This window comes from Anabas testudineus, chromosome 2 (genome assembly GCF_900324465.2).
Source record: "Anabas testudineus chromosome 2, fAnaTes1.2, whole genome shotgun sequence".
Lineage (NCBI taxonomy): Eukaryota > Metazoa > Chordata > Actinopteri > Anabantiformes > Anabantidae > Anabas > Anabas testudineus.
The window spans coordinates 15,083,051-15,095,543 of record NC_046611.1 but is presented as its reverse complement, the minus strand read 5'-3'; the positions used below and the strand labels follow the sequence as shown (position 1 = coordinate 15,095,543).

General features: G+C 39.9%; 3 protein-coding genes across 4 annotated transcripts in view; all 3 read left to right on the top strand.

The window, feature by feature from the left end:
- Nucleotides 1-12,493, top strand: part of LOC113163505 — a 1,294,879-nt gene that overhangs the window by 741,628 nt on the left and 540,758 nt on the right. The gene's annotated exons all lie outside the window — the stretch shown is intronic.
- LOC113163500 (NACHT, LRR and PYD domains-containing protein 12-like) overlaps nt 1-12,493 on the top strand; it is a 664,684-nt gene that overhangs the window by 235,683 nt on the left and 416,508 nt on the right. The window lies entirely within an intron of this gene.
- The window catches only part of LOC113163592 (LYR motif-containing protein 4B), a 34,596-nt gene that overhangs the window by 8,214 nt on the left and 13,889 nt on the right, over nt 1-12,493 (top strand). Inside the window, exon 2 of the mRNA XM_026362350.1 lies at nt 3,262-3,382. Coding sequence (XP_026218135.1) covers nt 3,262-3,382 — 121 coding nt within the window. The remainder of the gene's footprint in view (nt 1-3,261; nt 3,383-12,493) is intronic.

The window sequence follows — 12,493 nt, the reverse complement described above, 5'->3', positions numbered from 1 at the left end:
TGTATCTTTTCCCATCCTTATCCTTTTTTTCTTATAATTTTTTTTAATTTGTTTCATTTGTAGTCATTTCCTGTTCTTTGGTCCTTTTATCTGCCTCCCTCCTCCTTTGTTCCATACTTTCTTTTTTACTTACATACTTTACTTACATCCTTTTCCTAAACCTTCCTGACCTAGTAGTCCCCTCTCTGTCAATTTCAAACTGATCTAAACCTGCTTCCTCATCACTCCTCCATCATGTCCTTGTACCACTTGTCGTATTTAACCACAGCATGTAAATCTGATCCATCAGACTTTTATTGGTTCTGTCTTAAATCCTAAATGAACTCGAGACACAAAGGCAGACGGAGAAGATGAATGGCTTTGCTGGGCAGTGCTGTAACTTTCCAAGGTCGATGCTGTAGTTTCCTCACATCAGAGGAGCTGCCAGCTGTAATGAGGCCCGAGTCCATCATGAATAAGCGCTGAAAATTAAACCAATAATCATTTTCACTTCAGGAACTCCTGACAGAAAATACGTCAGCATTTCCAACGTGTCTGTTTTGATGTAACTGGTTTATTATTCTGGATCTTGTGGACTGTATCGAGGCCTGCAGCTGAAACTAAAAACTGAAATACTGAGGTTACTGAGGCCCAGATTTCTAACACCCACGTTCAGATTTTACACCAGCTGCTGTTCTGGTGATGTAGAAACAGAAAATATACTGCAAATTACAAAAGTTTACCCATCAGGGAACACTTCTGTAGTTCAACATCGTGCCTTTACGACACAATGTTCCTGATACTTTTCTTTCTTAGGACCTGGACCTTAGTCCAGGCACCTTCCCTGAGGTAAAAGTACTCAGAGGAACTGGTGATCTGCTTTTTAACACCAGGGCCCAAAGCCCAAAGAAAAAAAGTCGGCGCCTTTTCACATCATTATGCGTACTTGATACTACATTGATCCATCGCTTCTGAAATCTCTTGGGCTGCACCATCCTGATTTTCGTGGCTAACAAGCAAAACAAAACAACCCCTGTGTGCAGCAGATTTTTGAAAAATATTTTCAATTTGTAGTAAAAAGTGTCCAATTTCTCTGCTGAACCTTGCTCACCACCCTCTGAATCCACAATATTTCAAATATTTAGATTAGTCTCTGATGTGCTGACCAAGCTCCATCTCACACAGATACATTACTATACTTAAATATTAATTAATTAAACATTGCAAACTAGTTTAATGGTTCATCTTATTAATTGTTGGACAAAGCTAAATATTATCATCCTGTATTCTGCAGCGCATGTGTTGGACCAATCATGCTCAATTGCCCGGGGATCACAAGTGTAGAAACGGCGCTTGAAACAGAGACACTGGGTTAGCGTTGCTCTGAAAGCCGAGACATATACAGATGTACAGTGACATCATAACATAACTGTGTGGTGGCCGTCAGTTCTCAAGAGTTTTGCAGTTTGAACCAACTCTGAACCAGAAGTAGCACCAAGTTTGTGTTGGTTGAAAAGGGGAAACCGACACACACTCCAACTGAAAGTAGACTACTCCAATCTCTCTCCCTCACACACACACACACACTCACTCACACACACACACACACACACACACACACACACACACACACACACACTTTGCGTCTCAGTGAACATTGGTTTATTGATCCGAGCTCGCTCTGGCTGTTCTACAGCTTTTGCTTCGTGTTTTCTGGTGAGAAGCTGCAGGAAATCAAATCAGTGCTGGTCAGAGGAGCATAACGTGGAGCCCCGCTGACCTCCAGCTCTGACCACAGAACGGCTCCACTGCTTCACCTCTTCGCCCTCTCCCTGCAAGCCGTAAACAGAAGAGAACAGAAATGGAAGTTTAGTGTGTGTTTGTGGAATAGACGTTATGACGAATCAGATTGATATCGCTGCAAGTGGAGGTTAAAGTTGACTTATTTTAGTACTTACTTAATAAGCATTGTGCTGCGGTTAGATTACTGTTTATTTATTAAATATGGAAATAACATCTCACATTTTTAGTGTGTGTGTGTGTGTGTGTGTGTGTGTGTGTGTGGATTTCACATCAGCCAAAGGCTACCAAAAATGTCTCATGCTGATTTGTCTGCTGATTATTGATTAAGGATATAGTTCATAAATTGCGGATTGGTTTGGTTACATGGTGCATGCAGATGCAGCAGCCTGTGACAAATTAAATACTTCAGTGCATTTGTTATGTTTCTTGGTAAATAATCAGAAAAATAATCAGATTAAGAGCCCAGTATCTTCTGGAGACTGGCACGGCGAGTTTAATAAACTGTCCAGCATGAAATGGAGAACGGCTGCGTCATTGTTTTTATTGAACATGCAGGACATGGCCATCCAACTTCCTCCTGAGCCAGCACAGCGTCATTGCTGCCCAGAAAGGCTGTGTGTTTATATTATAAGGAAATGGCGCGCGAGTCCTGGTGTTTATGATTGTGTTGGCGATGGTACACTGAGGCAGTTCTTCACTGCAGTAAACAAAGCATTGCATTGTAGTATTTTTAATATCAATGATGTGTTCAATCGTGCAAATTTAGCTCTGAGTTGTATGTGGTGTTTTGCACTTGCCCTAAATGTATGTCCTATGTTGCACCGAGACCCATGGAGACACGTTCTCTGTATGTTCTCTTGCATATTTGTGGAAATGAAAGTAACTAGAAGCTTGAACTGATAACTAGAACTGGAAGCTGAATATTAAAAAACACAGTTGTGCGCCTCGTCGATGAGTCAGTTTGCCCAAATCTGAACATGTTAGGTTTGGTTTAAACTAACTATTGAGAAACACTCAAAGTATCTATCTCGCTAATGTTTTTGTAGTATCTTTCTTTAAAGAACACATACATAGGTACAGCTGTTTTTAGCTCATCTCATGGTTCACAGGGTCAGTTAAGTTCACACATGTTCTATTTCAGTGTTAACGTTAGTAACTTGACTTGTTGCGGTTTGTATCCACCTCAGTTGTTTGCTTTTGCTCTGTAGCCTTGAGGTTTGTTTTGATCTTATCTGCACTAATTTGTCTTATTTTCAGTTTTCTGGCATTTTTTTACTACCCCACCTCTGGTGTAGCTCAGGTTTGTTTAAACTTGTTTGGTTGTTTACTTTCATAAATCCCACAGAGGGTTTTTGTGCCTCGACTGCACATATTTGTTGTTTTTATTATCTTCTGTCTCCTTTTCCTTACTGCTTGGTATTACTTTTTCCACTGTAAATACATTGAATGATGAAATGTGTGTTTGTGTGTGTGTTACAGGACCTATGCACTGCGGCGGGTGCGTGATGCCTTTAGGGCCAACAGGAAAGTAGAAGATCCAAAAACTGTGGAGCGGCTAATACAGGAAGGACAGCAGTCACTGGCACTGATACAGAGACAGGTGAGACACACACACACACACACTGCAGACTGTTCCTCATGTTAACCAGGTTGACTAGTATGCAGATGAACACCTGTTTACTGACTGACCACCTGTCGTACACACACACACACACACACACACACACACACACACACCCTCATTAATGTGGCAACTTGGGGCTAATGACACTCACTGTTGGTCACTTTGTTCCCATAATGCACCAGCAGCCTCTCAGCCAATCCAAGCGGAGGACTGTTGGTCTCTTGGGCAGCCTTTTTTAACGCCTTTGAAAACACAAACACATGCAGCAAAACATTTTAATGTGTATGTTATAACACTGGGATTTATGAGTCAGTGTAGGTTTGTAAATGCATCACACACACACACACATACACACACACACACACACACACACACACACACACACACACACACACACACACACACACACACACTGGGCAGTGGTGGGAGGAGTGTGTAGGTGGACTGTAACACAGTGTCTCTTTACACACACACACACACACACATTTTATATTTAGCAAACAAACTGTTACTGTCACTCAGCTGTTGTTAGATTTCCCAGAATCAACATTAATTAGGGCTGTGCAATTAATCAAATTTCGATTTTGATTTTGGAACTTTACAAAAATTGGTGTGAACACGGTAATGGCACTCGAGTGCGCACTAAAACAACCGCATCGAGACCCATCGATCCAAATCACTTGGCGAACTCTGGTGCTGTCCTCCTGGTGAGAAAGCAAGCTGAACCAAAACAGGACGCAAAACGCTATGAATCACATAGTTTGAGGGCTTGGGTGGTGTGAAGATTCCCATTACTTTCGTTTGTCCACCAGAAACATGGTGTCTGATTAATGGAGGACAAACGTGGAGACGTGAGGAGGTGAAGTGTCTCTCAAACACCAAGTGTGATACTTGGATTTTTCTCAGTGTGAAAGAAACCAAACCAAAAGGAAAACGCTCCGAGTTTCTAAACTCATCCACTGATTTGGACCAAAGCAAACTAAAGTGTGAAAGCAACCTTAGATGATGTGCTGTTTTTCCATGTTAAGTGTATTAGTGTTGCTAATGTGAGTGTTGACAAATCTGGCTGTGGCAGATGTGAGATGGTCATTGATGAGTGTTGAGCTGTTGCTGCTACAGCTATTGATGAGTTTATGAGTGTTGAGTTTGTTGAGTAGCAGGTTATTGTCAAATGTTCTCCTGTAGCTGTTTTTACATGACATGGGCTGTGTCTGAAATCACTCCCCGTTCAATCCTGCATTACTCCCTATGTAGTGTGCACAAAAAATCTAGCACTACTGTACATAGTAAATAGGGATTTCAGATTTTGGTTTTAATTAGCTAATGAGACTGTGGCTTTGCATGTGTGTGTGTGTGTGTTTGGGTGTGTGCTTGGGAGATTTGATTTAAGCAGAGTTGTGTTTGTGTTTTCTTCTCTGCCTCTCGCCCACACCGACTCATGGATTAAATGTATCAGAGGATGAATATGCACCTTGTTACAATCGCGCTGCAATACAACAGGTGTGTGGAAAAATCCATATCTCATACACACACACACACTTCTTGTGGATAAAGCTGTGTTTGGTGCTCTCTGGCTTCAGGTTTCCTTCCCTGTGTGTGGATCCATACAGTGTGTTATATAAGATACAGAAAGGGAGGAGGGGGAGAGACCGGTTTAGATGTGAACCCAACAATGCCGCAGAGGCACAGCAGAGATAGTGTCAGTATTATCGACTGAGGCGGACATTGAGACTGATATTATCACAGATTTATCATATCAGTTTATATCGGGGTCAATGACTGTTTGGTTTCATGTAGGAACAGTATTTCCAATATATAAAAATAAATTGATCTTTATCTGATCCTGAATTATCTACTTAACAGCTTTATTGTTTTTTTTTATAGGGAAAATGAACCTTCTACATAGATTGGAAGTGGATGCACAGCCATAAATACACTAAATACACAATCCAAATATCAAAATGCAAGCAAAAATATTACAGTGATGGCATCAAAAATGGTTTATTATCCACAAACTTGCATGCAGTTTGCAGTTTTAGTCCATCACACACCTAAAATAGCTGGGCCACCTGTTGGTGATCACTAGAATGTTGAACAGTTGATATTAATCATCATGGTGAGTTTTATTTATATGTGCAAAATCATTTTACAATTATGTAAGTAGCACTTGTAGTTTCATTTCAGGAGACCATGTTGATTTCCAAATGCTAAAGCTAAATATCGGATATGTTTTTTCTTTTCTTTTCTTTTTTGTTTTTTTTAAATAATGTTTGACACCATGGAAGAATAACATTAAAATGTGAGGAATGTGCGACTTCTGGGTCCAACTCTCTCCATCATGGATGTGGAATAATAATTCTCCCTAATACATGTTTATGTTGTTTATGCTAACTAGTCAATTCTTTTTTTTTTCTTCTTTTTATTAATATAACAAGCAGATCGTAAAGTACAAATAGTTCAAATCTTCCTGTGTTTGAGCTGCTTTCTCTTCTTTTTACATTTTTCTTTGTGTTTATACTCGTGTGTGGGAGGATGAATTTGTGTGCTGGGTGTGGGTGTACTTGTGCGCATCTACATTAAGGACTGTGTGTGTTTGCTGAAAAAGTTCATGGAATAGCTGTGTGTGTGTGTGTGTGTGTGTGTGTTGTGTGTGTGTGTGTGTTCGTGTGTGTGTGTGTGTGTGTATGTAAGTTAGTTAGCGAGTAAAGATGATGGATTGCAGCTGCAGGGCCGCCCCTGTTGGTAGAGGAGAAACGAAACCAGCATGTTCTGTTTAATGAGAGAGGCGGTGTGTGTTTTGTTGGAGTGTGTAGAAGAAAGAGTTTAAGAGAGAACTGCAAGAGGAAGTAATAGGAAAAAGCTGGTAAATGGGCGACATAAGGAAGAGTGGAGGAGAACTGGATAGCAGAGTTTTGTCTGATGGATAGATGTTTACAGTATGAGCCCCACTCCAGCTGCATCTACTCTGTGCTCTTTGTAGGATGTGTTAATGTTATGGCTTCTCTTTATCATTTTGTGTGTGTGCGTTAGCATCGGCCTCTGAAGAGCTATTTCTCACCGATTACTGCTGCTTAATGTCACTGCACTGTCATGCAGCCTTCGGCCATTTTGGCTCAATTGAGATTAAATGCCACAACGGGATGAGTTATACCTAGCAGGTTGGGGGAAACTTGCCCCCCTTTACGGCTCTCCAGGGTCAGACACAATCTCAATTGCTCGGGTCTCAGAGTTCAAGATACACACACACACACACACACACACTCGGTCCAGTGTTGGGATGGTGGGAGGCAGGCGTGCTTCAAATGAGCTGAGTGTTAGTTTTAGTGTTAAAATAAGAAGTCAGTCTTAACGTCTGGTTTGGGAACATCTCAGGACAAGAACATGACATTTCCTGCTCGAAAGAATTGGGATACTCGGTCTACAGTACCTTACAGAGGATGTTTTGGATATGCTGCCACATGACGTATACCATACTTAAAGTAATTGCTGCATTTTACCTAAGACCTCATATTCATTATTGATGTGTGTAAACCCTCACAACTGCTTGGAGGTTTTGGCTTTGTCAGGTTTAAATAATCTAACCCAGAAACTTTTAAACACTAAGAGGCAAATGGTGAAATAAATAAATCCTTCAGCTCAGCAGAGACCCTTAACTCACTTCAGATGGGAAAATACTGACACGGAGCTCATGTTCTGAGTTCATTTAAAGAAAGTGCTTATGTAATATAGAAAAATAAAGCCCACCACCTCTTTAATAAGCAGAAAATTAAATCCCCAAGTGCTGCAGCTCCTCTGCAGACACTCAAATGAGAACACATGGTTTATGTCTGTACGTCTGCTCATCCCGCACACATTTTTATTGTAGTTTAACTTTTGCGAGTTAATAACCTGAGAAATGCTTCACATCAATTTTTGTGAAACAGTGGGGAATTTTATAGTAAATAGTTTCAACTGTGCAAACAAATACTCGCACTAGCACTGTTGGCTTCTCCTGTAGAGGTTGTATCTGAATCACCTTCAGCTTTTCTCAGAAGAAACACGAAGAAATGTTTGCATGTTTGTAATTCAATGACCTGTGTGTTTTAATAGTAGTAATAATAATAACAATGATTTATTGATCGTCTTGGGGATTGTCATTAGATATCGGCTCTACTACAGGATTTCGGTGTCTTGTCGAAGGACACCTCAACAAGTAGCCAGGAGGAACCAGGAATCAGAGATTCACCATATCACCTGAGCTACTGCCATCCCTCGTTGTAGATGACAGGGTGGAGAAGTCTCCAGTCGGTGATACAGTAATTGTTTCAAAACGCGGTATTGTGCCATTTTTCGGGGATTGTCTGACCCTGTGAACCTGCCCCCTAAACAAGATCAACAACTAACAATGAACTATGATGCACAGTAGTGATGTACACATAAAAACACTTATAATCGACTTCCGTATTGTTTCAAACCAACTATCATGACAATGCCAACTGTCATAAACACGCTTAAAGGGGTCATTATGCTTTTTGTGTTCCGACACACATTGTCAGAGGCCAGAGGTTGAATTGAACGTGTGTTTACATGCTGGCTGCTAGTCAAACATCCAGGTTTCACTCAGTTTGCTTCATTCTCAACAGGCACTGTGGAAGTTGATAACGGGCCTTTTGTTCTGGGCTCTTACACGTACGCTGTCTGATCCACCACAAGTACAGTGGTCAATATGTCTCCAGAAGGTGTATACTGCTAAAGGACTGTGCTGCTCTAACTGAGCATAGTTTGGCCCACAGAAAGACTCCCACAGGATGGCCAATCAGAACAGAGTAGAGGAGAGGGGGGCTTAAAGACACAGGAGGCTTTTTTAGACTAAAGGATAGAGGAGCTGTTTCATAAAGAGGCATTATAACAAGTTTTAGTTGTTTTTAAACTTTAAACTCATGTAATCTTTTATCAGTGAATCCAAATAGAATATAAACCTTAAACTAAGCAGAATATGTCCACTGTTTTCCAATTTAGTCAAGTTATCCCCATTAAACATATGCCGAACAAGCTGTTGGCCTTTCCTCTTTGCCGGGATTTGACTGAATTATTTAAAATACTTCTAAACCTGGTGATAAGGAAGGAAAAAGAACTTAAAAGAAAATCACATACTAACATCCTGTTGTTTTGGGAGCATCTGCATACACCTGCCCCTCACACCTTACACAGTAGCTTTGTCTCGCATCTCTCCTGTCATGTTCACACACCCACACACCCTTCACATCTCCCCTTGCAGTTTGAAAGCCTCTGCCTTACTGGATTTCATGAAGGCTTCTCAAAATGATCATATTCTCTATACCCATGTAATATGAGTACAGATGTTCTACAGAAGGAGATATTGTTACTTATAGTTTTAATTAATATAAAAGTTGTCTTTTCACTTTTCTTAAAATCATATAAATCAACATCATCCCAGGCGGCGAGGACATGTTGCTGTTTTTGCCGTTTTCAGTTTCAGTAACGTTAAGGGTTTGAGATGTGTTCAATAGAAACCACCTTAAATAAGTACAAGTACAAGCAAATAACAATCCAGTACCATGTTTACTGACACAGGAGATTGGCTGTGAAATCCTTTTTCCCCTTCAGTTTTGTTTTCTGACGCAGTTAAAGCTCCAGTAAAGCTTGTGTTGGGGAAACCAGAGATTTTTTGGGAAGGCATGAAGCAGACAGGAGCTGAACTGAAAAATAGGGCAACACCCTGCATGAAAGCCTGCATCACCTCACCACCACCACCACCTCCTCCTGCTTTTCCTCCTCCTCCTCTTCACCTCGCTCTTACCCTTCCTCTTCTCTCGCCTTCTCTGCTTCATACACATCTAATTTTTCTCCCCAATTTCCTCTCCTGTTCTCCCTCCATCTTTCAATCTGGTGAAATCCCCAGCCTTCCTGCCTCCATGCCTTAGAAATCCCACGTCTTTATTGCTGCTTTTACACCTGACTTTACTGAGCTTTAGACACACACACACTAACACACACATACTGTATATGACTTCATTCTACCTCTATTAAAAAGAAGAGGGAGCTGTTCAGGTGGATAAAAGCAGACAGGTTTTTACTCCCTCTCCTCCTCCTATTTCTCTGCTTCATAAAACATTATTCCGAGGCAGCAGGAGAAGTAGCTCAACTTTTAACTCTCTTTTAAAGCCATAAGCCATGTCGACATTAGAGCTGCAATGATACATCAGTGGATATTACCTGCCTACATTGACTTATCTCACACATATTGGTATTGCATACATTTAAATAAAGGCAGGCATGTGGAATTGATCATATCTTTGATATTTTCATTATCTATATCTTTAGCCTAAATCAGAAGTCCAGCAGAAAACCTGGTGTTTCACAGAGGAACTTTAAGGTTAAAGTGGAGGATTAAATTCTAAGTGTGAGTCCTCACAAGCAGGTTCCACCATATTAACATCAAAGAGTTACAGGTGATGTACACTGACTGTTGCGTGATCTGCAAATATACTGTAGTTTAACATCTAATTCAGTCCTTCCCATAGTTGACTCCAAAGCTTTACCAGCATAAGAATTAAGAATATATTATTAATATGTATTAAAACGAGTTTAAGAACACTTGCCATTTTATTTTAAGCATGCCATCTTTGGCCTGAGTTCATTTCTGGCTTCTTAAAAACATAAAAGTAAAATCCAAAACATCTCTTGAACAGCCAGAAAAAGAGCCAGGGAGGCCTGGGTGCTGTAACATCAGATATTTTTCCCTCCTTCATCTTTTTGGACTCTTTTGGTCTTCCCAACATTACCAACCCCACAAAGTCTCTGAGTATTGATTTCTGACTACTGAAGCCCTCAAAAATTCAAATCGTCATCCCTCGCTTCCCTCAAGCTGCCAACATGCAGAGCTCAGTGCACCTTCAGAAATGGCACATTGTGAAATCACAGTTCATGTTTGGAGGGGGTCAAAACACACAACAAACGCATGAGTATCTCTAAGTATGAGCTGGCATCAACACTATGAAGTATTGGGCTGTTTGACAGTGCAGTCATATAACGACCTTCACTTTATAAATGTTCACATACTTTTTCCACTAGCACTATGAAGTTTTATATGGTTGTTCTCAAATACATTAAAGATCAGATTTGTGTTGTGTGTGTTATCTTAGGCTTATTATGTTTAATACTCTTGACTTCAGAGAGACCAGATCACATTTTATGACAAATTAATGCACAAAACAAAATTCCAATTTCTTGCCACTGTAGATGGTTTTATTTTACTTGGGGGGGAAAAAATAATGTGTAATTTCACTGTGTGGCAGTGTTTTGATTTCTTTGTGGCTTTGCAAGTTAAGTTATGGAACAGTTTTGTTACTAAAATACTTAGTGGTGTTTGTGGAGGATTTCTGAATACTAAAATACTACGTTAATTTTACTGTCACAAACTGAAAGTTGCAGCCCAGTTACAGAAATATTAAAGACGATAAAATACAAGACAGGAAGAAGTTGTTTTACAATACATTTAGTCATTTGGCAGGTGCGTTTATCCAAAGCAAATTACAAGTAAGATACAATGTACAAGGTACAAGGACAAGGAGGTCTTGCCTAAGGACCCCTACAGGAAGTAGGCCAGCTGCAGTTTGAACCCTGGTCTCCTTATGGTAACGATCTTGCCACTACACTATCCAGCCGCCAAGTCAGTTGGTTTACATACAAGTGTATGCATGTGTTGATGATTATTATGACACTATAATTTCCTAATGTCAACATGATTCTTGTCACATAAATTCTAAATTCTGATGGCATAGCTGAAATATTTACAGCAAATTAATAACCTAACACTAAATCTGACTGAGTAGATTACTTGGACAGTGATGTTAAGTTATGTATTGATCATTGGCCCAGTGTTTTTTGCAACAAAAGTTATTTTCCTTTCACCATAGAAAATCTAGTAATTCTGTTGAGAAAGTACTTTTTAAAAAAAAAAAAAAAAAAAAAAAAACTGTGAAAAACCTGTGACGTGCACTGGGACAGTCTGGCCCCAAACCACTTTACAACATCATGTTCATCCCCATTTGCAAACAACCCACTGAGTACAGAAAGATTAACAGCTGAAGTCGTGGCTTTCAGTGTTGGACAGTAAAAACATGCTTCAGGAGCTACAAATGAGACGCATGCTGTTACCGACCTGTGTAGATGGATGTTATACATGTTAAAACAAACGTTACACAGCTCTGGATCTGCAGTTCTTGTTCACCATGTAATAAAATGCCTGAGTGGCATCCTAGGTTCGATTAGGTTTTAGTTTGCACATCACAAACATTTGTTAAAATAAAATGTTCTATCAAACATATGAAGAAACTACATTAAAAAACTAAATTAAGAAACTTTAATTAGCTAAAATGACGCAGCATTCTCCTAGACCCATAGACCCTCCTGCGCTCTACTTGTTCAGTGCTGACAAACTAATTGTGTTGGTAATTAGTAGATTCATATTGTGGCTGATTTAGTGTTCAGAGTTAAGTAAACCTACAAATTAGTTTTTTTTAACTATTTATACCACCCAGTGTCTCATTGTGACAGATTTCAGGAAATGTTAGTAATTTGAGGATAATTCATAATAATTGTTTACTGCTCTGTCTCCTTTCTGATGCAACTGACTACCATCAGTGAAGATGTAATTTCCATCAGATTGCTCAGCTGATATGTTGTTATTTTTGGGATTTGTCAATAGAACGTTGGCACTAATAAATACTAGTACCATACATACAGTGCTTCATGGGGTACCGCAGTACAGTCAGAACGGATCCGTGGATTTAACAGCTCCGTTATTTTGTTCTTTTTCTGTGGTGTTATGTTCTGGTACTTTTTGTTTGTTTGTTTTTCTTCTATTCTTGGAAATCTGAGTCTGATGCAATGATGATATCCTATCCCCTTCCTCCAAACACGCACACACACACACTCACACACAGAGAGCATGATGAAATTCACTGAATGGAGAAGGCAATGTGTTATAAAGACAAGCGTTAAAAGAGAGAGGGTAAAAATGATGGAGGGGAAAATAACCCACATGAGCGGTTTCTGATCTGCCTGTGTGGTTAAAGTTTGGGT